Source organism: Adiantum capillus-veneris, chromosome 8 (genome assembly GCF_014529385.1).
Source record: "Adiantum capillus-veneris isolate H3 chromosome 8, ASM1452938v2, whole genome shotgun sequence".
Classification (NCBI taxonomy): Eukaryota; Viridiplantae; Streptophyta; class Polypodiopsida; order Polypodiales; family Pteridaceae; genus Adiantum; species Adiantum capillus-veneris.
The window spans coordinates 110,350,773-110,376,560 of record NC_140938.1 but is presented as its reverse complement, the minus strand read 5'-3'; the positions used below and the strand labels follow the sequence as shown (position 1 = coordinate 110,376,560).

Here is a 25,788-nt window from a genome sequence, read left to right as displayed (position 1 = left end):
TTGCAGATTGATGGAAGATTGAATATGGCATTGTTCATAAGAAATGTGACATTCAATTGAAGTAGTTATCGTTCATATGTATAACCATAATGCATTCAAAATTTCCAATCAAGTGCTCAAAACTATTGCATGAACTTTTATGCCTTGTAATTTTAAGGATCTATCTCCTCACATTTCTTTGAAGCTTGGGCTAATCAAGTAGTCTATGTGGATGTTAATCTTGTGCATGTATGTTCTTGAAAAAGACTATTCCTCTCACTCACAGTAGTAGCCGTACACTCTTTACTCATGATCTTCTAGATTATATCATCAATTCCTTGTGATTGATTAGCAAGCTATCTCATGGCAACTTTCAAGCCAAACCTAGAGATTGGACACACACACACACACACACCAACTCCAATGCCATAAAAGCACAATGCTCATGTAGGTAATGTAATAACACAAATGATGATTACAATTATTTACAAAATCTTTGGAAGTGTTATGGCATGGTCGGATGGCAAAATGTTGATACTCATGAAAGATGCTCAAGAGACTTGCTCAAATCTCGCTTTTTTACTTGCCCAAAGTAGAAAGAAATTAGAGTCCTCCTTGCCCTTGTCTTTGAGAGAAACTAATCCAAAAACCAGGACTAAAACTTAAAAAAACATGTCCACTTCTGCTATTGTAAAATTAAGGTTGAGCCAAGATTCCACATTTTCAATCAAGGATATGTTGTAAGCACTGAGATTTCAACCTCCCTAAAGGGTCCATGATTCCACACCTATCTTTAAGTAGCGAGGGTTAACTCAAATTTGTTAGCGATTTTCACTTTTTGAGACTTTGTTAACATAAGTTGTAACTCACTTTTTCCATCACTATTTCATTGAAAGCAACACTTCATTGTCTAATTCGATTTCAAAAAATTCGCTTAAACCCCTATACTTTTAAGGCTTATGCATAAGATAAATTCACCAATACATCTAATCAACAATTCCTTCAAGGGGTCCAATTTACTTATCCTACCTTTCACTCTAATTATCTGTTGATTTTTTCAAGAATAATGAGATAGAGAAACTACTTTTTTCAAACAGTATCAACTTGGATGAACTTGCTGCTACTAGAAGACTTGATGTTTCTACCAACATGGAGGTAAATCAAGAATGGAAGATGTATGTAGAGTCGAATATGAGGGTGCCTTTGTGCTATTGCCTTGTGTGATCAAGAGATGCATTTTTGCACAAATATACTTCTACTTGACCACAAAGGATGCAAAGGTGGAATTCATATAGAGAGCACTAGTTCGGACATTGGGGGCTACGAAAAGAGCACGGACCTTGTCATGGTTTATTGAATGTAAGGCAAGGCAATGCCATTTTGACTTATGGTAGATGGTCCAAGAGGTGTGAACCTTTAATTCAAACATAGGGTAAAGGAGCCAAATAACAGGATAGGATACAAAAAAAAAAAAAGTCAACATTAAGTGGGATCTAATCGATCATCCAAACCATGCAAACCTTCCGGGTTCATGATGGAGATAGCCTTTGCTTTGATGGCTTGACATGAGCTTTCTTTTGACATCATTTTCATTCAAAATCATGAATCCAAGTGACATTTGAGTCATTTCAATTTGAATTTCCCTCTAGTGGCTCCTAGATTTTAATTTAGTTAGTCCTTAAGTTGGCTCTTTTGTCCTACTCCATTCACCCAATGCTAGGACACCATCGAGTCGGACCTACCTACTCCTTACACCCAATGCCATTGCCATGACACTATCAATTCAAATCTACTTCCACCCAATGCCAAGACACTATCTACACACAAGCCACAAAAAGATCATGTAGTCCACATTCCCGCAAGGAAACTGAGTCGCATGTAGTGAGACTAGAAGCTTCATAGGTATTGTCAATTGCTTCTGCAAGTCCCTCCAGATTGTAATTATCTTGTGCCCACTCGTACACACTCCACAATGATACATAGAACCCCCATCATCATCATCATCATACACAATGGTTTTAATGAAAAATGCATGATATGTAAAGAAGCTTTCACAGCTTGAGTCATAATGCTTATTGTAAATGGCCCTAATAAACTAGAGAGCAATTGGGGCAAATTTTGATTCCAAATAATTCTGGAAATTAGCAATACAAGTAAAAAGAGCTTTGGTTGAAACACAGACCAGCCCACACGTCCATTGGAGCCATCTATGGAATGGGTGAGCTATAAAGCAAGGAATGATCATCTAACAAAAGAGAAGATGGCATCAACTATGAGGATTTAGCACAATTGAAGTTGGAACTATTAGGATTTGGCAATTAAAATTGGATACTTGCTATCACCCTCATTGGCTTGCATACAAATCTTGTTAGTCCACTCAGCAAGAGCATGTTTCAGCCTTTGGGCGTTGTGAGGCTATGCAAAAGCCAGATAGAGATGCACCCCTTGCTGAAAGCATCAACAGCTACTGGAGGATGTACTGGGCGAACTTCGTAAAGGAAATTCCACTTTCTGTCTGTCTCCGACAGTTGACCCCAGCTTTGCACTCAGCCCTTTTAACTGCACGTAAAACAACATCGACAGATCAAGCTCGGTAAGTGCAAGATCATGCCCCCAAAAAGCATATGCATGCAGGAAGTACCTTCATCAACACAACATTTGTTTGAGCTATGCTCTCTGAATTCTCTATACTATCTTTGAGGGCTTTCAACTTCAATGCAGAGTCCTGGTTTTGCTCTTTCACCTGCAGGAAAATAATCACATCTCTCTGATGAGGAGCACATTCGTATGCATAATACACACGCGCACGTGCACACACATACACGATAAGGCTTAGACACAAGAATTACCATTTCAAGTGTCTGCCTTAAATATTCCAGCTCGTGAGCCTTCTCCTCTATTATATTCTTCCTGCCTGTACATCTAACTCTGCGGACACAAGAAAGCCATTGCAATAGTAGATGAGCAATAGAACAGGAGTACAAGCGACAAACGGCACTCCACCATCAAAGTTGTCTGCATGTGCAGGCATGTGGAAATACAATCAGTTATCTCAATGTATGCAGATTTAGCATATGAAGCTTCTACAGCAGAAAAATACAACTGATCAAAGTACAAAGTAAACATTCTTCCTTGAGAGTTTGACAACCTTTCTCTTACACCATTTTTGCCGAGTTCTTGTGCAAGAAGAAACTCGTCATCGCATGCATCTACCACCTGTGAGATACAAGTAAATGCCATAACCTCTCAATTTATAGCAGAAAAGTTAGCAGAACTCCTACAGAATATTCAACACAGAGACAGTTAACACATCAGAAATTAAGACTGTTTTTAGAAGTTTAATCATGCTCCTCCAAGTTAAATAATGCTGTTGACTATTTGAGCATGGAGGGCTCCATCCTACGCAGGAGTACAAAACATTTCAAAAGAACCAATGTCCTTGTCTAGAGGCAATTCCAAAACCCCAATGTGTATCCTTGTGTGATCTAATGATGGTCTTGTCAAAGGTGCAGCTTAAACGGTGAATCTGATGACGATCAAGTCTACAACCGCGAGCAAACCTCCTATCAAACACGGGCAGTCACCGGATCTCGGTGCCCATCACCGGATCTCAGATCTACCACGACACAACTCCACCAAATCAACCTTGCAAATTGAGAACAAAGATGACGCTTTGAAGCATGACGCTTTGAAGCGGGTATGTTTAGTGCCTCTATAGCTCAAAAACGCTAGAGAGGGAGGAAACGCCCGTGAGTGAAAAATGCTGAAGGGAAGAGAAGACGCTAGAGAGAGGTGGTCCCAAAATGCAGGCAAACTGCTATGTTTCACAACTGAATGAGGCTGGTTCAGAGGACCTGGCAGTAGAGGAGAGGTCTGCTCCGTGTACCACTTTAATTGTCCACTTAGTGCCGCTCCCGCCTTTAACTTTACACGCTTCTCCCTCTTCTTCGCTGATCCTCATGGTCACCCCTCCATGTGCTCAAGACTACAACCGCGACCGACCAGCTGCAGAGGGAGCCAAGCGGAGGCCAGAGGGGACCTTGTGCTAAGGCTGGGTTCAGACTGCACGCCCGAACATGAGCTAAAGGAGCGTGGAGAGGACGTGTCAAAACTAGATTGGAGGGTAAAACTACAGTTCATTTCCGGACCAGCCATCACTACGGGCAGCCTCTTCCCCCGGACCCAACAACATTCCATGTGCTTTTCAGCACGCAATGCAGGGAAGAGTCGAGCACACGCCGTCCAAAGCATGCAGCCATCCGATCTTGTCACAAATTGATGACGTAGCAGTTCTGCCCGGACACACACGGGCGTGCTGACTGTACGGGCGCTGATGTGGCAGTAGTACGGATCCCCGGAATTTCCGCTGACATGCTGACGTGGCAAGCTGTACGCTGACAGTTGTACGAAATTCCGTATTTTGCGCTGGTTGCTTTTTGGGGCAGTTTTTAGGCCACATGCTTTTAGGAGTTGGATGCTTTTGAGCCTAAAGCTTTTGGACCTTTTGCTTCTGAGTTTAACTGATTTTGGGGCTCTACTTTTGGCATCCCTTGTAAGAATAAAAGAGCCCTAAGGTACTCACTTCTCAGAGCATCTGGACGCAAAGTTTGAGAGCAGAGGACCCTACGGGAGTTGTACTTTGCTCAAAGATTAATATAAAAGAAATATTGAAAGGGGCGCTAGTCTTTGGGGCCAATCTCTCTGGGCACGGAACTACGTCGGGCTGTGTCAACCAAATTGAGCTGTGATTTTAAAGTTGTAAGTAATTTCAGTGATTCTCTCTCGTGTCGCGAAGAATCTAGACTTGGGGTGTCCAAGTTTGTTACAGATTTAGCTACTCAAACCTGCATGCTTGGTGTTTTTGAAGCGGCAGGAGTAGCAATGTGAATGGAGAGGGAGCTCAACTCACGGCATTCCGTGAGCAGTCTGAACGTACCCTAGGGCTATTTGTATCTCTCTCCTCGCACGTTGAGCTTGCCACTGCTCCTTGCGACAACATCTACTGGCCCCACCCAACAAAGCTTATCCTCACCCTTTCCCCACGCTTTACAAGCAACCTCTACTTTTGCAGCCCGCCATAGCTGCCTCGGCAAGGTCCTACAAACTGCCAAATCCCCCCGTTTGGGCATGATTGGGTGTTGCCTTCTTAGGAGGTGTGGGCCTTGGGGATCTACAGATGACCACCCGAGAGAGATAGAGAGAGAGAGAGAGAAAATGAAATGAATTGAAATGTTATATTAACGTCTTCAAAAGGCCAAAGTGACCTATGAGACCAGAAAGTTACAATGGGGTGTACTTGATACAAAGTCAGAATAACAAGATGACAAAATGACAAAATGACAAAATAAAATACTATGGAATCCTAAACTGCTAGTGTGAGCTAAGCAGCTAGCTGGGATAGCTAGATCACAAGAGATCCAGCATCGGTCGCTGGCGGATCTCATCAATCTCCTCCATGGTCAGTAGTCTGACCGGGCGTCGTGCGTGTCGGGCCAAAGTGATCCGAATCCTCTGATGCAGCCTCCGTCGATGTTGTGTAGTCCTCTGCAGTCGTGGGCGTCTGGATCTCCCCAGCTCGGTTGCTCGGTCCATCAGTGTGTCTCTGGTGTGAGGCGACGAGTTCTGCTATGGTAGTAGCTCCTCCGAGTGTCCAGTGGCAGCTCTAAAGAAGTCTATGATCTATCTCTGAGACTAGCTAGCCTCTCCTCTCATCAAGCTCTCTCTGTGTCTGCGTAGCTCGAGCAAAAACAGACCCAGGCATCTTTGATCCTCGTACCGCATGACTCTGGAGGAACAAGCAATGGAAGCGGCCTCGTATATCGTAGTAGATGGGGCAGTGGCACGTGTAGTGCAACTCTGTCTCAGGCTCGATGTCACACAGGGGGCATATCCTGGCCTCTGTTGGTACTCCGTTGTATCTCCCAGTCTCGATCCGCAGCTGGTGTGAAGATGTGCGTATCTGGCCAAAAGCACATCGTATCCCATGAGACAAGTGGGTGTCCATGTATCTGGGCCTTGTCACAAAACCGTCCTTCGTAAGCTGGAGAAGATGCTCTCTGTAGAAAGCCATCTTCGTGCCCAGCTCCTGTGCTCGTTGTATCCATGTCCTCCTGGTGTCTAGCTGAGTCAGGTCCTGGCGGATGAGCCTGGTGATCTCGGACTGTGTAAGAATCAAAGAGGGTGCACCCAGTGAGTACTGGAAGGGAGGCAATCTGTCTATGCTGAACCCATGCGCCTGAAACCATGATGTCATCTCCCCATACCAGCATGTTGTATCTCCCTGCATGGCCAACTGTCGAGAGGACTCAAGTGCAAGGCGGGCATATCTGTCTTTGAGAAGTTCCCACATGCGGTGTATGAAGGAGACAGATCTGGTGAGCACCTCAACCACTAGTGGGGGGGCAGCTAGCTCTGCCCGGACAATAGCACGTGGTACTGAAGGCTTAGCTCTAATGAGCTGCAAGATCATAGAGACCAGAGAGAGAGAGAGAGAGAGAGAGAGAGAGAGAGAGAGAGAGAGACTCTGCGTTCATGGCTCCTTGCTAGTCACTTCCTTTGAAAGAAGCTCTCTCTGTTGTGATGTACGTACCTTCCACAGAGTCTCTGTACCCCTCGCTACTAATTATAGCCTGGCCTCCCAAGTCCGACTTTCATTCCCCCCCTTGCTACCTATGTTCGACGATGGGCTGTGCCAAGCTTCAACAGACTCCTCTCTGTAGCCACCGCTACTTTGTAGCCCTGCCTCCCGAGTCCCACCCTTGCTGGCTATGTCGACGATGGGTTGTGGCACACAAGAGGTGCTGAGTAGCCTTGATCAGCACTAGCTTTTGAACAGCTCAAGCAGGTCCGACATAGCTATCCACATCAAGGTATCAAGGGCGGCCAAGCTTGCATACAATCCAATCGAGAAAGAGAGATTGTATGATTCTACGTGTGCGTGTATCGAGCTGGCCGCTTGTCCACAGCACTATCTAACACGCTAATTAAATGAAGGGCAGGCGGTGGGGATCAACGGATGGGGACTCCTTGCGGGGATCTCGAGGAGGACGGACGATTGAGAAAAAGGTCAACACATTGACCACTTGCACTTCATTCAATTAGCATGTTAGATAGTGTTGAGGGCCGCTTGCAGCAACTATACTGCTTTGATCCTCTCAATTTACTTTCTTACCTTGAGTGTGCAATCGTGCCAGGTTACCAGCACTGACCCTCTTGAATAACAGGTCTTGAGTTCAACTTTCCTCGTCGGTTAGATCTTTAAGGTCTCTTGGGATAGTTTCCCACGACATTAAATTACTCTTCTTCTTCTTGTTTTTCTTCTTCTTCTCTCTCTCGGATTCGCGTTTGCTCTCTCCTGCGTCCTCCTTTCCTGTTCTTGCTGCTCCCCGCTAGGTGCAAGGCAACGCCTGGCTGGGGAGATTAACCTCAGCCCCTGCCTCACCCCTCGCCAAGTACAATTGCACAACAAACCATCTGCACCGAGCAGCCATGGCTCGGGGCAACGTGGGATACCCATCTGCATAGAGTCCACCATCAGCTTCTGACGCCATCAGCTGTGTCGAAAGACACCTCGGCCCTTGCCTCACCCCTCGCAGGCACATTCAACACCACATGAGCCCGCCATCAACTCAGTCCAGCTCCTAACAACCCTCACAGTAGGCATTCACCCACCTTTGTTGGCGACACCCATACCCAGCTTTTAGGATGTCCACCCCCGGGACACCAACGACTCGCCCACGCAAGATTTTCCTTGTTGTGGCAGCCGCACCGATAAAGGACCTCCCCGCTCGACAAGAAGCGAGAATCGCAGCATTCGAGGCCCAGATACAAGAGCTCATAGAGGTAAATGCAGCACTCAAGCTGCGAGTACACAAACTTAGGCAAGGTCTGTCAAAGAGCAAGGTTAGCTAATGGAGCTTAAAGACCTTAGGGTTAGCTTCATCAAAGACATTCAAAGGTTAGTGTTAAAAGTCCCTTGACCTTAGGCAAGCCTAGATTTCAACCCGTCTCATCATCGTCGACATCGTCGGCAAGTCCAAGCATTGTAGAGATTTGTGCAATCATAAGTAGACCGCTCTCGCCATAGAGAGTGGGGCCTTCGGAGGAGGGTTTTACAACGTCTCTGGTGTCGTATTCTCTTCTCTATCTCTCAGTCTCATGCACTTCCATTCACTGTGTCCATTCACTTTGTTTGTGTCCATTGCACTCTCTCATTAAGAACGGAAGGCTCTCCCTTCCATAAGAATAAAAGGAACCTTGAGCACAGTTCAGAGCACTCATCTTGAGCAAAGTTCAAACATTCATTCCGTTGCACCTTACATCGTGCTTGCTGAATAGGTGCTTGAGGTGCTTGCTGACTAAGGTGCTAAGGTCCTCCATGACTAAGGTGCTTAAGGGGTTCAAGGTGTTCTCAAAAATCAACAAGATCCCTATTCAAGGAGGGGCGAGCCCTCATTGTAGGAGCTAGAGAGCACACACACACCCTCACACCAAAATCAAGCCTTGCCTAATGAAGTAACAAGGACACTTGTCAAGTTCCTCTTCATGTTGACCTCGTGGTGGGCCTAAAGCCTATTGGTTGGCCTCTCAAGGGGTCCAATGATAATTTAGCTAATATTTAATTGATTATCCATTTATCAATTCCTCTCTCTCAAAGGGGAAAGGGGGACACTTGTCCAAAGGCTAGCATGGTTGCTTGATATGCACCCTGCATGTGATTGGCTAGGGTTGTAGGGGTCCAATCATCTTCTAGCATGAGCTACAAGGGAGGGTCGACCAAGGAAGCTAGGGGCTAGCTTGGGGGGGTATACTCTCCCATACACACACACACACACTCTCTCTCTCATTGTGTGAAGTGCAAAGTGCAAGAGCTCCATCTTCTTCTCCAACCTTGTTGTGAAGTTGAGAGCCTACACCAACACTCTTGGCTATGGAATGCAAATCAACCAAGAGCCGTGCTCCAATGCTTAAGCTTGTCATCTTCTTCATCATTATTATGCTATTATGCTATGCTATGCAAGAAGAGTGATGATGAGTGAGGAACTATCTCTTTCTCGTATGTTACTTCTTCTTCCTCTTCCTTACCCTCATTCCTCGCTAGCTCTCTCCACCTTCGAAGGTGTTTGAGGCCTTGGGATTGAGGCCGGGGATGGTTAATGCTTTACAAAGTTTATGTTATGCTCGTGATGCATGAAGCTTTCTATCTTCATTGCATCACCTAGGTCACAAGGAACACAAAGATTGTATTGTACCAAGTCTCTCTTCATGGGAGAATCTATAATACAAAAGCCTATTGGAGGGGGGACAGGCTTCACATAAATTTGGTCCTCAACTGTTGTCATGTTCTCTAACTCTCTCTCATGCCAAAGTATTGTTCGTGCCAAGTGAATTAAGTATAATGGTTATGTTGCTACCACTAATTAAGTTCACCCTCTATGCTCTCAAAGTAGTCTCACAAAAATGCTCACTCTAATTCTCTTAATTCCGCTATTCTCAAAGTTCATAGGCCATTTCCATTACATTGGTATCAGAGCTATTGGTTTCTCTTTTCTTACTTAAGAAGAGAGGTCTGTAAATGGTCCATGAAAGGTTGGACCTGTTCATTGCAATAGGGTAAGTGGGACAGGGATCTATTATCTTGGTTAAGGACTTAGTTCAAGGTACACCGTTGGGAACTATAGTCTTAATAATAGAGTCTCTCAAGGCTTGCCTTTGGCTTAACCGTTATTGAGCTACGAGCAAGCTTAACAAGAACCATAATCAACTGAGCAATGTTAGACACTCTCCACTAGTCTTTGCAATCAACAGTGTCTAAACCACGGGCGTGGCTACTTGAGAACTAATTTTCAAAGGCAAAGAAGAGTAGAGACTAAGGTTTTTGAGGGTACTAAGCACAAAGTAATTCTATACAAAAGTTTAATTAGCATGGCTGACAATAACCAAGAGAGTAGAATGAACATTGATAACTTTGATTTTGCACATGAAGGTGTTGATGATGATGCCCCCATGAAGGTGCTAATGATGATGCCCCCATGTTTGTTAATTATCTTGTTACTAGGCTGCATCAAGCTATGGGCAACCCTGCTTTGCAAGCCGAAGGTGCTAATGATTTTGCACCATGAAGGTGCTAATGATGATGCCCCCATGTTTGTTAATTATCTTGTTACTAAGTTGCATCAAGCTATGGGCAACCCTACTTTGCAAGCCGAAGTTACCCAACAACTTTGTGCCTATGGGATTTTCCTTCCTCTCCAAGAGGAGAGAGAGCTTAGGAGGCCTCTTGATGAGACTCCCAATAGAAGACTCTCTCCCATAAGAGAGGAGGAATCCAAAGAACGAGAAAGAAGCGAATCCCTAAATTCCTTTGAAGATGTAGCTCCACGAAGACAGCGGTCAGTTGCCAACTCCTCCTAAGAGAAAACGGTCAACGCACAGTCCTTCTCCTCGTCACTCCGAAAGGGAAGAGAGGAAAAAAAGGAAGAAAAATCCAAGAAAGAGGTCTTCTTCTTCTTCACCTTCCTCCTCTTTCAAGGAAAGCAACAGCTATTCTCTTAGAGAATACAAGAGGAGAGGACATCGCAAATCTTACTCTGCATGGCGAAGGTTCCAAAAGCTCAAGAATCAAAGAGGGAGGAAAGAGTATCTCTTTTCTCACCTATGATGGCACCTTCGGTGCTACTGACAAAGTATTGGCCTTCATCTAGCAATTTGTTGCGTCCTTTGGAGACAAGGGCTTCACGGAGTCCTCCAAGCTACGCCATGTAGCTATGCACTTCTAGAAATCTGCTCGCCAATGGTGGGCTAGCCTTCGTAGCAACGGCGAAGTCCCAAAGACGTAAAAAACTCTACGAGTTTCCATCATGAAGCAATTCCTTGCAAGCGATGCAAAGGACTAAGTGCTTACCGAATGGCGCAGCTTGAAGCTTCTCTCTCGGAAGTCTATCCACATGTAGACAAGTTTTGGGATTTACATCTCAAGGCTACTATCTTTCAAAAGATAGACTTCACCGAGCAAAAGCAACAATTCTGTGCGGGATTACCTGAGGAGATGGCCGAATACATCAAACTCTCAACGGTTTGGTTCTATCACCGAAGTAATACACCACACTATGGTTGCTTCACGCATCAATTTCCAACAAGGGGCTAGAAGGAATGTCAAGCCCATGAAAAACAAAGACAAAAATGATGCAAAGGGGAAAAATAATGCTCAAAATTCTTCCCAAGGCAATTCCAACAACAACAACAACAATCGGTCCAAGGAGAAGGGAGTTTACAAAGGCAAAAATTAACTCTCCTGAAGAGGTTGAAGCTTTTCGTAAGGACCACAAATGTTTTTAGTGTAGAAAAGGACATGGCTATCGTTCTTGCCCCAAGAGAAATGCCCGCAATGAGACTCCTAGAGCTTCCACGATCAAAGCTCTAAACGAGGATGCTCAATGCAAAGGATCACCTCTCTCCTATGCTTGGGGAAAGGTAAGGGAGCATGATGCCTTCATCTTGTTTGACCCTTGCTCTACTCACAACTTCATATCAACGGAGTCGGCCACTAAGTTGGGCGTTCAAGCTTTCGAGATGGGAGATATTGTAACTGCCGATGGAGCTTTCAAGGGATAGCAAGCCTTCGTTACTCCCTTGATTGGGCAATTGAGGCTTCATGTCCAAAGCTACGTCGACAAATAAAACTTTTTCATCTCTTCTCTCCAACATGAGGATTTTATCCTAGGGACACCATGGTTCAACCGCATGGCTGCCAACATGAAGTTCCCTGAAAGGAGAATCTACTTCACCTACAAGGAAAAGAATATGTATATAGATGCTAGTGAGTCCGATCGTACTATACGACTTGTAAATTCACCTGCTTTTGATAAGTCAATGAAAACCTCAATTTCTGCGTACATGATTTTTGTCAGAGTCTCTAAATGATGCTAATGTTTTAACAAAGCAAAGTGTTAGGAATCAAGAAGAAAGAGACTTGTCTAATTTTCTAAATGGATTCCAAGATGTGTTCATCGATGATATCCCTTTGGACTTACCTCCAAAATGAGGGGATGATGACCATCGAATTGAGCTCTTACCAAGAAGCTCACCGCCTAACAAGCCTCCTTATTGAGTTTCCCAAGCTCAACAAGAAGAGATCATGAGGCAAGTACAAGAATTGGTAGACAAAGGGATGGTGAGGCCTAGCTCCTCTCCCTTTTATTCTCCAATCCTTCTAGTGCAAAAGAAAGATGGTACATAGTGCATGTGCGTAGACTATCGAGCGCTAAACCGTATCACTATCAAAAACAAATTTCTCATACCGCGAGTAGAAGATATGTTTTATAAGCTACAAGGTTCGATCTACTTCAGTAGGATTGACCTTAAAAAAGTAAAAGTAGGATTGACCTTAAAAAAGGCTATCATCAAATAAGGATAGTGAATGAAGATATCTTAAAGACCGCGTTCCGTACAACATTTGGTCTTTATGAATATCTAGGCATGCCTTATGGCTTGACTAATGCACCGGCCACATTCAATCTTTAGACTCAACCACAAATTCATTGGAGTGTTCTTTGATGATATCATCATCTACTCCAAATCCTCAGAGGAACACAAGCAATATCTCCAGGTGATTTTTCAAGCCTTGAGGGAGAACAAGCTTTTTATTACCATGGCCTAATCCAAGGAATCTACATGAGCTAAGAAGCTTTATTGGTATGTGTGCATATTGTAGATGCTTCATAGCCAAATTTTCTCAAATAGCAGAACCATTGCATGACAAATTTTCTCAAATAACATAGAAGAACATTAAGTACTCATGGACTGCTAAAGAGCAAAATGCTTTTGACAAGCTCAAAGAGAAGCTTACCTCCCAACCAATCCTTATGGCTTCCGGATCTCTCAAAGCCATTTGAGGTCCAATGTGATGCTTGTGGTGATTGCCTTGGAGCAGTTTTGCTTCAAGAAGGGCATGCCATAGCATATGAGTGCCGAAGGCTCAATGCCGATGAGCGAGTCTTAGGCATATACGAAAAAGATCTTTTAGTTGTTCTACATACCCTAGACACATGGAAGCACTATCTACTGGGGCTCCATTTATTTTGCGAACGGACCATCAAAGTCTCAACTACTTCATGACGCAAACCAAGCTTTCCGACAAACAAATGAGGTGGACAAATTTTCTTTCGCAATTTTATTTTCATATTGCTCACATTGTTCGTAAGCATAATCAAGTGGCCGATGCACTTTCACGACAATCAAGACTTAATGCGGTGTCTATAGCAACTCACAATGATCTATCTTCTATGATAGATGAGTATGCTACCGACCCGAACTTTAGAGACATAATGTCAGCCCTTGCATTGGGGAAGAAAGAAGAACCATTCACCTTGCAGGATGGTTATCTTCTCCATGGCAATAAGCTAGATGTTACCCACTCCCTTCGTAAGAAAGTTATGTATGAATCTTATGCTCCTTCCTATGCGGGACATAGGGGCATTCAATCTACACTTCGAGGAGTAGAGACGTACTTCTATTGCCCTACCATGAAAGTAGACATACAAAACTATGTTTCAAAATGTGTAGTATGTCAAAAGACCAAGTATGATAGTGGGAAGCAACCTGGATTACTCAAGTCATTGTCAATCCTTAATTCACCATGGGAGAGTATATTCATGGATTTTATCTTTGGATTACCCAAGTCTATCCATGGGAATACGTCAATATGGACAATAGTCGACAGGTTTAGCAAGCAAGCAAACTTTATTCTTGTCAAAAAGACTATTAAGGCACACCAAATGGCAACTCTCTTCATATCTCAGATTTTTAAACACCATGGATTGCCAACATCTATCGTGTCAGATAGAGATCTTAGCATGACCAGTAATTTTTGAAAAGACCTCTTTGAAAATCTAGGTACAAGATTGAATTTCTCTTCGGCCTATCACTCACAAACGGATGGCCAAAGTGAGATAGCCAATCTTACGATTCTCTATCTACTAAAGACTTATGTTACCAAAGTAGATCGACGCTCACAATGGAAAAGTATTTACCCCTTATAGAGTATGCATACAATAATATTGTCCATACTACTACGGGAAAGGCACCTTTTGAGATCATAGAGGGAAGACCTAAAAGTCCCTTGCTACTTAAAGTACATGGGAAGATCTTCGTTGCTGATGAGTATAGCCGTGACCTACAAGAATCTTTCCAAAAGATTAAGGAAGATATATCCATCTCTCAACAAAGGTAAAAGATTGTTGTTGATAAGCACAGAAGGGCTTTAACATTCAAAGAAAATAATTGGGTCTTACTTAAGTTTCCCAAGACTCGATTGAGGCAAACGACAGCCAAAAATCATACGGACCATCAAAAGTATTATGCTAAACTAACAAAAAAATACTATCGTCCTTTTCAAATCTTGAAGCCAATCAATGACATGGCTTATCAACTCAAGTTGCCCAACCATTGGCTCATACACAATGCTTTTCATGTGAGCCTACTTAAGCCCTACAAAGAAGAGTCGCCAAGAAAACCAATTATTGAAGACCCCCAGAAATCGAAGACCAAGAAGAGATGCTACAACCCGAAGCTATCCTTCAGCATGAAGACAAGGTACTACGGCATGGTAAGATTATCCGACGGTATCTTATTAAGTTCAAAAATTATCCTTTTGAAAATGCTAGATGGATGCAAGAAATACAGCATTAGGATACTATGAACCTTGTCAATGCTTACAATGTTACATTAGAGTAAGCAAATGTACATGTTTCTTTTAAATAACCAATGTTTTTGTCTTATAAGACTAATTCTCTTTTTATTGTGAGCAAATTTAAATAGTATACATGCTTAGAATCATGTTTGTGATAACGACGTCTCTCAAACACCAAGTAGGATTTCTCACACTATTTTAAGAGAATGAAATGGACTAGAGAGCAGACACGCTTGCGGCAGCTACGTCTCCCAAGCACCAAATGGATTAGTCATCCATCTTGAAATGTTGTCGTAGGGTAAAAAGGGATCCTCTATCCGCTAAGAAACATCGACTAATGACTAAGGCTTTATCTCTTCTACCTCATAGTCGAGGATGACTATGGTTTCAAGAGGGAGGTAATGTTATAAAATCTAACCCAAATGATTTGTCATATTAAAATGATCATTTAATGTAGGAAAATAAACAGGAACAAGGGTTAGAATATAGACATGTGCTTGTGGATCTATCTCAACACGGAGCCAAGATTAAAGGGATCCAAACAAGAGATGGTCTGTCAAAGAGCAAGGTTAGCTAATGGAGTTTGAAGACCTTAGGGTTAGCTTCATTAAAGACCTCCAAAGGTTAGTGTTAAAAATCCCTTGACCTTAGGCAAGCTAGGGTTGTACTTGAGGTGGGAACCCGGCCCAAGCTTGAGGTGCTTGTCGTGCTTGCTGACTAAGGTGCTTGAGGTGCTTAATGACTAAGGTGCTAATGTGCTCTATGACTAAGGTGCTTAAGGGATTCAAGGTGTTCCCAAAAGTCAACAAAATCCCTACTCAAGGGGGGGCGACCCCTCATTGTAGGAGCTAGAGAGAGCACACACACACACCCTCACACCAGAGTCAAGCCTTGCCTAATGAAGTTGTAAGGTGCAGCGGAAGTGAATGTTGATATTGCTCAAGATGAGTGCTCCGAACTGTGCTCAAGGGTTCCTTTTACTTACAGAAGGGAGAGCCTTCTGTTCCTTTAGAGAGAGTGCAATGATCACAAACAAAGTGAATGCTATTGTGAATGAAAGTGTTGAGACTGAGAGAGAGAGAGAGAGAGAGAGAAGAATACGACACCAAACGGTTCTCAAACCCTCCTCCAAGGGCCCCCCTCTCTATGGCGAGAGAGGTCTATGCTACAATGGTCTAGATGCAATGGACTTGTCGACGATGTCGACGACTATGAGGACGACGACGAGGATGGTCTGAAATCTGAAAATGAAAGGATTGATCTCTTGAATTTTGAAACGTTGGCTGAATTTTGCGACGCGACGAGGATCTGCTACCGAGATGGAGATCTGAAAACATTGATACGGTCTACTACTGCAGAATGCTGAAAACTGAAAACGCTGGTCTATTTCTGCAAGTTAGGAAATGCTAGGGCTGACCTGCTGAATTGCAAAAACACCAGGCTGATCTGCAATTGGAAAACGCCAAGGCTGATCTGCTGGTGCAAAAGCGCTTGGTATTGAAGGCTGAAAATGCTGATGGTTTCCTGCCGGTCTTGCTGAGAAGATGCACTGCAAGTTGCCTGAGCTCCTTCTGCTACTTCTTATGCTTCTACTGAGTGACCATTGGGTTTCTTTTACATTTTCTTAGCAATTTGCCCTACTTACTTTTCCAACAAAAGTCACTTATTAATAAATAAGTGAAAAATGTGTATTTTGGGAAAAAGGGTTCTACGCTTTGTAAAACGCTCATGATGGGTACTGAATGTCATGCTAATGATCATGTTGTGTGCAATCAGAGGATATGCAACTAATCTAAGTGCCTGGACATGCACGGCCTGCGCATAGGCTCACAAAGGTGCCAAAACACTTCCTAGGCTAACCTGAACCCTAGACCTGAGATAGCTTGTTCACATGCACATAGGGTTAGATGTGCACGTGACAGAAGTAACAAGGACGCTTGTCAAGTTCCTCTTCATGTTGCCCTCATGGTGTGCCTAAAGCCTATTGGTTGGCCTCTCAAGGGATCCAATGATAATGTAGCTAATTTATTCAATTGATTATGCATTTATCAAGTCCTCTCTCTCAAAGAGAAAGAGTTTGAGAGAGAGAGGGAATGTTACTAAATTGGCTTTATCTGACAGAAAAATGATTTTGAATGAATTATTGGATTTATAAGTGAGAGGGTTTTCTCGCTTAGAACACCATAAAAAATAATTCTAAATGAATTATTGAAAATTTTAAGTGAGAGGGGTTTTTTCACTGGAGAGATCCGGGTACAAATATTTCTAGTGTGTCATTCAGAGTAATGACGAGAGCACTATGAAAGGGAATATCTGTAAGGCCACCTGGAACGGGTACTTCTGATGCGTCACATCGGATGGGTGGCAAGGAGCATCGTGAAGAAGTATCCGGCCATCCGGGAACGAACATCTCTGATGCGTCATAGGATGGGTGACATAGAGCATTGTGAAGGAGATTGTGCCATAAGTTCGGTAGGAAAGAACTAGGTGATGGGTATTCCTCATGCGTCACAAGGTGGGTGACGGGTGCATCGAAACGGGAATATCCATAGTTAGGCGGAAATTCCGAACTGTGTTAGAATTGTCCACAAGGAAAAGCAAGCACTTGAATGAAGAAGGTTCAAAGGAAACTTTGAGGAAATACAATTGCTTTCTGAGAAAGCAGGTTGCTTTTCGGAAAGCAGATGCTTTCTCGCAAGGAAGTCTATGTCTGCATTGCAATTGTGCATGTGATTGCATCCAGGGACGCCTAAGAAGTGTTGTGAAAGCATTGTTTTTTTTAACTTATAAGGTTCTATTGAGTTTTTGGATAGATTCAGACCATTTTTAACAAGTGACCGGCCGCCCACTTAATAAGTGGGTAGCCTATGATTAGATAAAGCAGTAAAAACCAGCAAGCAATTTTTCTCTCTTTTTAAGGGCAAAAGAGAAGGGAAAAAAAAAACGGCTGCTATCTCTACGCGGACAGCCAACGCTCAACTATTCTTGCCGTGGCCAGGGAGATATAAAAGCATCACAAGCCCTCTCTCAAAAGAGGAGTTGCCAACGCCAGCAAAAGGAGACTCTGCCGCCAAAAGACGCAAGAGATCGCGAGACTCGGAGGTCGCTTTTCCCGCTCAAAGAGCGAGAGGTATCAATTGTGGATTCGCCATACGAATCGTTGTTCGTGTTTGCAGGTGTACTTCCTCTTCACGAGGGAATAGAAACAGAGGAAGGCACGAGTCTCTGAAGGAGAAAAGCGCTCTAAGGAACTAGAGCCAGATCAACCCAAGGGTTTAGTTTGGGAAGTAGATCCACGGATCGGAGAGAGGTAGTCTCTCGAGTTGTGATCCGAAAGTGGGGATTCCCAAGTAAGGACTCCGTGTTCGGGAAAGCAGAGTTGTTCTGCAAGAAGAGGACTCTCAAAACAGAGCTGGAAAAGAGTTGTAGGGGATGCTATACCTTTAGTCTGGAAGGTGAGATCCAGAGGCGAGAATCTTCGTTCTCGAGGATTTGGAATAAGGAACGGAAGTTCCTTGGAATAGGATTTTGCCCTGGGAATAGGAAGCCGAGGCTTCCAGGAACCATCAAGTCTTATTCTAGAATGAACGTGGTAATACGTTCGGTTCAAGTGCTTGTATAGAGTACTATAGACTTCTCCTCAATAATAAAGATACTATTACGGGGGGAGGGGGGCCAGCCCATCTTTTGGTCCCCAATACTGTGTTGATCTTCTCACTTTATCTCTCTCTCTATCTATTACTCTCTATATACTCTGGCTTCAATATTAAGTGATAAATTCTATTTATCCGAGTATATTCCATATTGCTATGCGCTCCCGTTTGTGACGGGGACACTTGTCCCAAGGCTAGCATGGTTGCTTGATATGCACCCTGCATGTGATTGGCTAGGGTTGTAGGGGTCCAATCATCTTCTAGCATGAGCTACAAGGGAGGGTTGACCAAGGAAGCTAGGGGCTAGCTTGGGGGGAGGGGTATACTGTCGTATTTTTCCTGCTGCCTTCTCTTAATATGTATTACATATTTTTCTTTATTTTTTTTTTACTTGTTTTCCCGAAACCCTTGAAAAGGTGCAAGTGCACATTGCATGGCCAGTGTGAAATGGCTGCGGCCAAATACGTTTCTCACATCGAGAGTCTAGGTCGGTCGGTCGGTCTGGGATTGGTCGGGCCAGTTACCACTGAATTATGATGAGTATGCAAGCCTGTGTGCGCCAAATGAAGTCTGTGCCACTCGAAAAGTCACTTACAACTTTATAAGTGAGTGGGAACTAGGTAATTAACTCAAAAGGGACAAACTGGACACATGGCGGCTCCAAGCAGTTTTTCCACTTCCAGCATGAAGAGGGAACGCCCAATTTGAGAGAGGAGGCTGATTTTTACACTAAGTGACCTACAGTGCGTGTATGAGTAGTGGGTGCAAGTCTACAGCTTTAATGGGAAGCTTGCCTTCTCCTCTGTCTCATGTAGCGCAATAAATTGCTCTCGTGCATCTCTCTCTCCCCTTTGGCACATATGGTAATGCCCCACTAGTTAGGCTACTCAAACGAATATGTACAATTCTGGGGGTTTATGCGCGTTTGCCAAGGCAAGAGCCTTTTGAACAGGAACCAGATTAGCTAACTGCTAATCCCCCACAAGTAGGCACAGTTCCATCGCGAAAGATTGCGAGTTTGGAGAGTTTTCTCGCGTAAAAACTCGTTTAATTCACAAGGGAACTGTCCCATCGCGTGCGGGAGCCCTTGGGACATGTGCAAGCGTGTTCGTTCCATGAAAAACGATCCAAAACAGAGAAATAAAGCCTGCTTTGTTTCTCTGCAAGTTTAGGGTTTCGCACTTAAACTGCAAGGGAACACCAGGGGGGCCTCGTGAAAGCCTTGGGATGCGTGTACAGGCTTTTGGGCACCTGGCAGTGAAAAATAGAGCATTACAGCACGCTGAATTACTGTGACAGCTCACCAAAAAGCTTCCAGATAGCGAGGGAATCTGTCCTAGACAGGTACTTTTAACCTACAGGGGCTTTTGCGTCATTATGCTGCCGAAATCAGGTCGAAAACCTACGTTTTCAGCCCTCGCCAGGTTTGGACAGCTTTGTGAAAGCTTGTGTTAAGTGCTCGGATCGTCTACTTCAAATTGAATAAAGAAATACCGAAAGGGGCGCAAGTCTTTGGGGCCTACAGGGTGTCGGTCTCGTGTGCGCAGTGACATTCTAGTCACTGGATGCAACTGTGTTCTCTCTCCTTCTCGGTGCTCTGTGTAAAGTTAACAAGTAATTGAAATAGTACCGCCCTATACGTTGTACAAGCCGGTTATATGGTTCCATCGACGGGATAGTCACTTTTTCTTCAAAAAGTGCAGTGTGGATTGTTGTGGGTAAAAGCAACACAGAGCTTGTCGTTATGGCAAAGAAGAGAGACCAAGTACCTGAAGAGGTATCTTCCTCACATGGCACAGAGAAAGTTCCTTCAACTCTTCAAGAAGAGGACAGGTTGTTTAGAGTTTGCAATTATATCTTGAAGCCTTTCAGATGGAACCCACAGTGACTTGATGTAGCCTTTTTGGAGCAAGGCAAGAGCATGGTTCATGATGCTCGAGAGAGTACTTAATCAATTGTATCTACTCTTTACATACAAAATTTAGCTTGAGAAGTTTGTGCTTGAGAATACACTCGAAGACTTCTATGCTTTATATATGTGTGGTAGCCAAGTTGGTGGGATTTTCTAATCGTCCAACGCTATATTTCCGGACGCATGTATATCTTGAATTCCCATCATAGAATATATGTGATATCAAGAGATATCCGCATATATTATTGGCATGCAAGCGAGGTCGCTTGCAGTATTTCAAGGGAGGGGTGTGTCACCAAGAGGTGTATTTTTCCTGTTGCCTTCTCTAACTATGTATTACATATTTTTCTTTATTTTATTTTTACTTGTTTTCCCCGGAACCCTTGAAAAGGTGCAAGTAGACAATGCATGGCCAATGTGAAACGGCTGCGGCCAAACAAGTTTCTCACATCGGGAGTCTACGTCGATCAGTCTGGGACTGGTCGGGCCAGTTACCATTGAATTCTTATGAGTATGAAAGCTTGTGTGTGCCAAATGAAGTCTGGGCCACTCGAAAAGTCACTTACAACTTTATAAGTGAGTGGGAACTAGGGAATTAACTCAAAAGGGGCAAACTGGACACATGGCGGCTCCAGGCAATTTTGCCACTTCCAGCATAAAGAGGGGGCGCCCAATTTGAGAGAGGAGGCTGATTTTTACACTAAGTGACCTACAGTGTGTGGGTGAGTAGTGGGTGCAAGTCTACAACTTTAATGGAAAGCTGCCTTCTCCTCTGTCTTATGTAACGCAATAATTTGCTCTCGTGCATCTCTCTCTCCCCTTTGGCACATATGGTAATGCCCCACTAGTTGGGCTACTCAGATGAATATGTACAGTTCTAAGGGTTTATGCACGTTTGCCAAGGAAAGAGCCTTCTGAACAGGAACCGGATTAGCTAACTGCTAATCCCCCACAGGTACGCACAGTTCCATCGCGAAAGATTGCGAGTTTGGAGAGTTTTCTCGCGTGAAAACTCGTCCAATTCACAGGGGAGCTGTCACATTGCATGCGGGAGCCCTTGGGACATGCGCAGGCGTGTTCGCTTCGTGAAAAACGATCCAAAACAGACAAATAAATCCTACTGTGTTTTTTTGTAGGTTTAGGGTTTTCCACCTAAACTGCAAGGAAACACCAGGGGAGCCCCGTGAAAGCCTTAGGGTGCATGTACGACTTTTGGGCACCCGACAGTGAAAACCAAAGAATTACAGCATGCTGAATTTCTATGACAGCTCACTAAAAAGCTTTCGAGGGAATCCGTCCTGGATAGGTACTTTTGACCTGCAAGGGCTTTTGCGCCGTTATGCTGCCGTAATCAGGTCGGAAACCTGCATTTTCAGCCCTCGCCAGGTTTGGACAGCTTTGTGAAAGCTTGTGCTAAGTGCTCGGATCGTCTACTTTGAATTGAATAAAGAAATACCAAAAGGGGCACCAATCTCTGGGGCCTACAGGGTGTCGGTCTCGTGTGCACAGTGACATTCTAGTCGCTGGACGCAACTGTGTTCTCTCTCCTTCTCAGTGCTCTGTGTCAAGTTAACAGGTAATTGAAATAGTACCACCTTGTACGTTGTGCAAGCCGGTTATATATACTCTCCCACATACACGCACGCACACGCACACACACACACACACACACACACACACTCACTCTCATCGTGCGAAGTGCAAAGTGTAAGAGCTCCATCTCCTTCTCCAAGCTTGTTGAGAAGTTGGAGCCTACACCAACACTCTTGGCTATGGAATGCAAATCAACCAAGAGCCGTGCTCCAATGCTTAAGCTTGTCATCTTCTTCATCATTATTATGCTATTATGCTATGCTATGCAAGAAGAGTGATGATGAGTGAGGAACTATTTCTTTCTCGTATGTTACTTCTTCTTCCTCTTCCTTACCCTCATTCCCCGCTAGCTCTCTCCACCTTCGAAGGTGTTTGAGGCCTTGGGATTGAGGCCGGGGATGGTTAATGCTTTACAAAGTTTATGTTATGCTCGTGATGCATGAAGCTTTCTATCTTCATTGCATCACCTAGGTCACAAGGAACACAAAGATTGTATTGTACCAAGTCTCTCTTCATGGGAGAATCTATAATACAAAAGCCTATTGGAGGGAGGGCCGGCTTCACATAAATCTGGTCCTCAACTGTTGTCATGTTCTCTAACTCTCTCTCTTGCCAAAGCTTTGTTCATGCCAAGTTAATTAGTATAAAGGTTATGTTGCTACCGCTAATTGAGTTCACCCTCTATGCTCTCTTGCCAAAGCATTGTTCATGCCAAGTTAATTAGTATAAAGGTTATGTTGCTACCGCTAATTGAGTTCACCCTCTATGCTCTCAAAGTAGTCTCACAAAAATGCTCACTCTAATTCTCTTAATTCCGCTATTCTCAAAGTTCATAGGCCATTTCCATTACACAGAGTCGGCGGGCTTCCATCACCACAGTGCACTGAAGAAGACACCCTTGAAGACGGGGTCACGACATCCTCCAACCACTCATCATAGACTCGAGCACGGTGTCTTGGATCAACGACACGAGGAAACGCGTGCCACTCGAGCATTGCATCATCACCTTCAAGGACAAGGAGAATCGATTGAAACTATTGCGACAATCCTTCCTCCTCAAGGGAACCAAGCTTTGGATTGCCGAGAAATTAACCACCGACCAACTCAAACGCAAAGCAAACGAGGTCAAGAAGGTGCACGACGCCCGCAAACAAGGCAAATGGGTAGTTTATCAAAGGGGTGAAGCGGTCATTGAAGAGTTTCGAACTCCAAGACCGGCTCTCCCCGCTCCAAACCCTCTTTAGGTTTTGTTTTTCTTTTCTTTCCTATTTTTTGATGGACCCTCAGTCCTTAATTGATATGTATTTGATGCCTTTTATTGGTTGTATTGTCCTGTTTCTCGATCCCGTGGGTCATATCTGACCTCCGTGGACGATAATGAAATCTATCTACCTATCTAATTCTCTCTCATCGAAATTCCTGTTGGGATTCAAAACTTAAGTGGTCTTCCAAAGGACACTACCATCGTGGGCCACGTCTGCCCACATTGCAGCTTAGTGAGCCTAGTGCTACCTTTCGAGTCTCCATAGCTCTGCAGTGGACCAGATATTTCGAATCGATAGCAACTGATTATACTTTTTAAATACTCCTCATGGCTCTCAGATTTTATGTGACAGGTCTATGTGCTCAGCTTGCAAGGACATGGATTCCGTTGCTATTATATGCTGATGATATTGTGCTGATCTTAGATTCTCCAGAGAGGAAGCAGCGTCATTTGGATGCATTGCATGTATTTGCACGGGACAGTGGATTGTCTGTGAATCTTGGTCTTGGTGTTTAACACCACGGCGCAGAGGGTAAGGAGGTCCGCCCCCACTTTTACATATTGTCGAGAGACTGTGGAGTATGCAGATACATACACTTATCTTGGGGCGGTTTTCAGTGGTCCAGTATTTTCCCTAAGGCGTGTAACAGATACGCGATTGACCAGAGCCTATGCAACATTGGGGAGACTTGAGAGGATATGTTCGCAGGTTCAGTTCCAAGAACCTCGGACAAAGCTTTGGCTCTTTGACACTCTGGTCACTTCGGCCATGCTGTAAGGAGTGGAGATATGGGGCCCCTCAGTTGATCATCATAGCAGAGCTGGCAATACTCATGGATGGAGATGTATGGAGAAGCCCTTGGTGTCTATGATTTCCAGGATGATTAGAGCCAAGGCCTCAGTACCACATGGCATTGTTAGGGCGGAGCTCGCTGCTCCTCCATTGGTAGTGAAGGCACTCACTGGATCAGATTCATTTATGCATAGCACTTGGGCACTCCCTTGAGACAGATATGCTCGATTAGCACTAGAGTCTTCGCAACAGCCGGCATTGCAAAGAGATAGATCATGTTGGTATGCAGAGATGGCATCTTGGTTTCAGTTACATGGCTTTAGTATGGATCGGCTACCCCCATTTCAGTACTCTCTGGATGCACCCTCCATCTCCCTCACTAGGGCAGAGATTACCAGGCTCATCAGACACGACTTGATTCAGTTGGATACGAAGAGGACATGGATACAACCTACACATGAGCTAGGTACGAAGATGACATTTTATAGAGAGCATCTTCTTCAACTCACGGAGGATGGTTTTGTGATTAGACCAGGATACATGGATACTCATCTATCCCACGGGATACGATGTGCTATTGGTCAGATACGTACATCTTCACATCAGCTAGAGATCGAGACAGGTAGATTTAGAGGAGTACCCCCTGAGTCCAAGATTTGTTAGGTGTGCCAAATAGAGCCAAAGACAGAGCTACATTACATATGTCACTGCCCAATATACTATGAGATACGAGGCCGCTTTCACTGGTCTATTTAGAGAGGGTTTTGGGCCACTTTCTAGAGTCATGAGATAACAAGATCAGAGATGCTCGGATTATACTTACTGGAGATTCACAAACACAGAGAGGATGAAACCGGCCCGGGGGGCGGTAGGCGTTCGCTTTCACCCGAAATTCTTTACTCTAAATACACACAGAGAACTTTGCAAAGGTAACCTGTAACGGAGATTAACACCTAAGTACACACATGGCTCGGAAGCTAGAATGCTCCGAGCAGACGCCGACAACCTGTAGGCCCCATAATTGGCGCCCCTTTCGATATTTCTTTATTCTTTAACAGAGGGAATAAAACCTGCGATCTCCTACGAGCTACCCCGCACAATCTAGGCTAAGAAACACCTATTCTGGCCCGATTTTGGCAACATAACTGTACTAGGACGCTTCACAGTCAGTATCCCCACGCAATAGGTGACTTTCCCGATGCATACGAACACTTTGCAAAACCTGGCGAGAATCTACAGCACGCTGAATTATCTGTTTTCTGCCCCGAAAATGCGCCAGTTCACCTGTACAGAGGTCCCCTCGCGTCCCCGAACCTCCTGGGGGTATTAGGGTCCGTTTAGGGCCGAAACCCTAAACCTGCAAAAATACACAGCAGGCTGTAATTCCCTGTTTTGGGCTCCGTTTCGCGTGCCGGTCGCATGTGTAGCAAGACCTCGAGCTCCCGCACCTGTAGGGCTACTTGCCCTTTGAATCGAACGAGATTTCTGATGTGAAACCTCTCCGAATTCACCTGTACCTACGGGGGATTAGCCGCTAGCTAATCCAGTACCTAAACAAGAGGCTCTTGCCTCGGCAATCACGCATGAACCCACATAACTGTACATTGGTCAAATGAAAAGCCCACTAGTGGGGCATAACATACTGCACGTAGGGGAGAGAGAGAGCAGTGCATAGCGTGCAAGGCATCACTCCTAGCACCGCACTGTACATAAGGGGGAAAGGAAGCACTCCATAGCTCTTAACCTGTGACAGATGCAAAATGAGGCTCCTCTCAGCTTAAAATTCAGCGCCAACTCTTCCTTTGTGAGGCAAGTGCACAGAAATGTGCCACTTGGCGCATTTACAAGCATTTTCCCGTTTCGGGTTCGGCGCTTAAAAATCTCCCAACCAGTCGTCAGTTGACT

General features: G+C 44.4%; 1 protein-coding gene across 2 annotated transcripts in view; it reads right to left on the bottom strand.

The window, feature by feature from the left end:
• Nucleotides 1-1,895: 1,895 nt before the first annotated feature.
• The window catches only part of LOC147452761 (uncharacterized), a 37,922-nt gene continuing 14,029 nt past the window's right edge, over nucleotides 1,896-25,788 (bottom strand). For both annotated transcript variants that reach the window (XM_086518358.1, XM_086518359.1), the window contains 4 exons: nucleotides 3,128-3,195; nucleotides 2,829-2,907; nucleotides 2,621-2,722; nucleotides 1,896-2,538 (listed from right to left, as the gene is read on the bottom strand). In XM_086518358.1, the coding sequence (XP_086374484.1) occupies nucleotides 2,437-2,538; nucleotides 2,621-2,722; nucleotides 2,829-2,907; nucleotides 3,128-3,195 (351 nt within the window). In that variant the 3' untranslated portion in view covers nucleotides 1,896-2,436. The remainder of the gene's footprint in view (nucleotides 2,539-2,620; nucleotides 2,723-2,828; nucleotides 2,908-3,127; nucleotides 3,196-25,788) is intronic.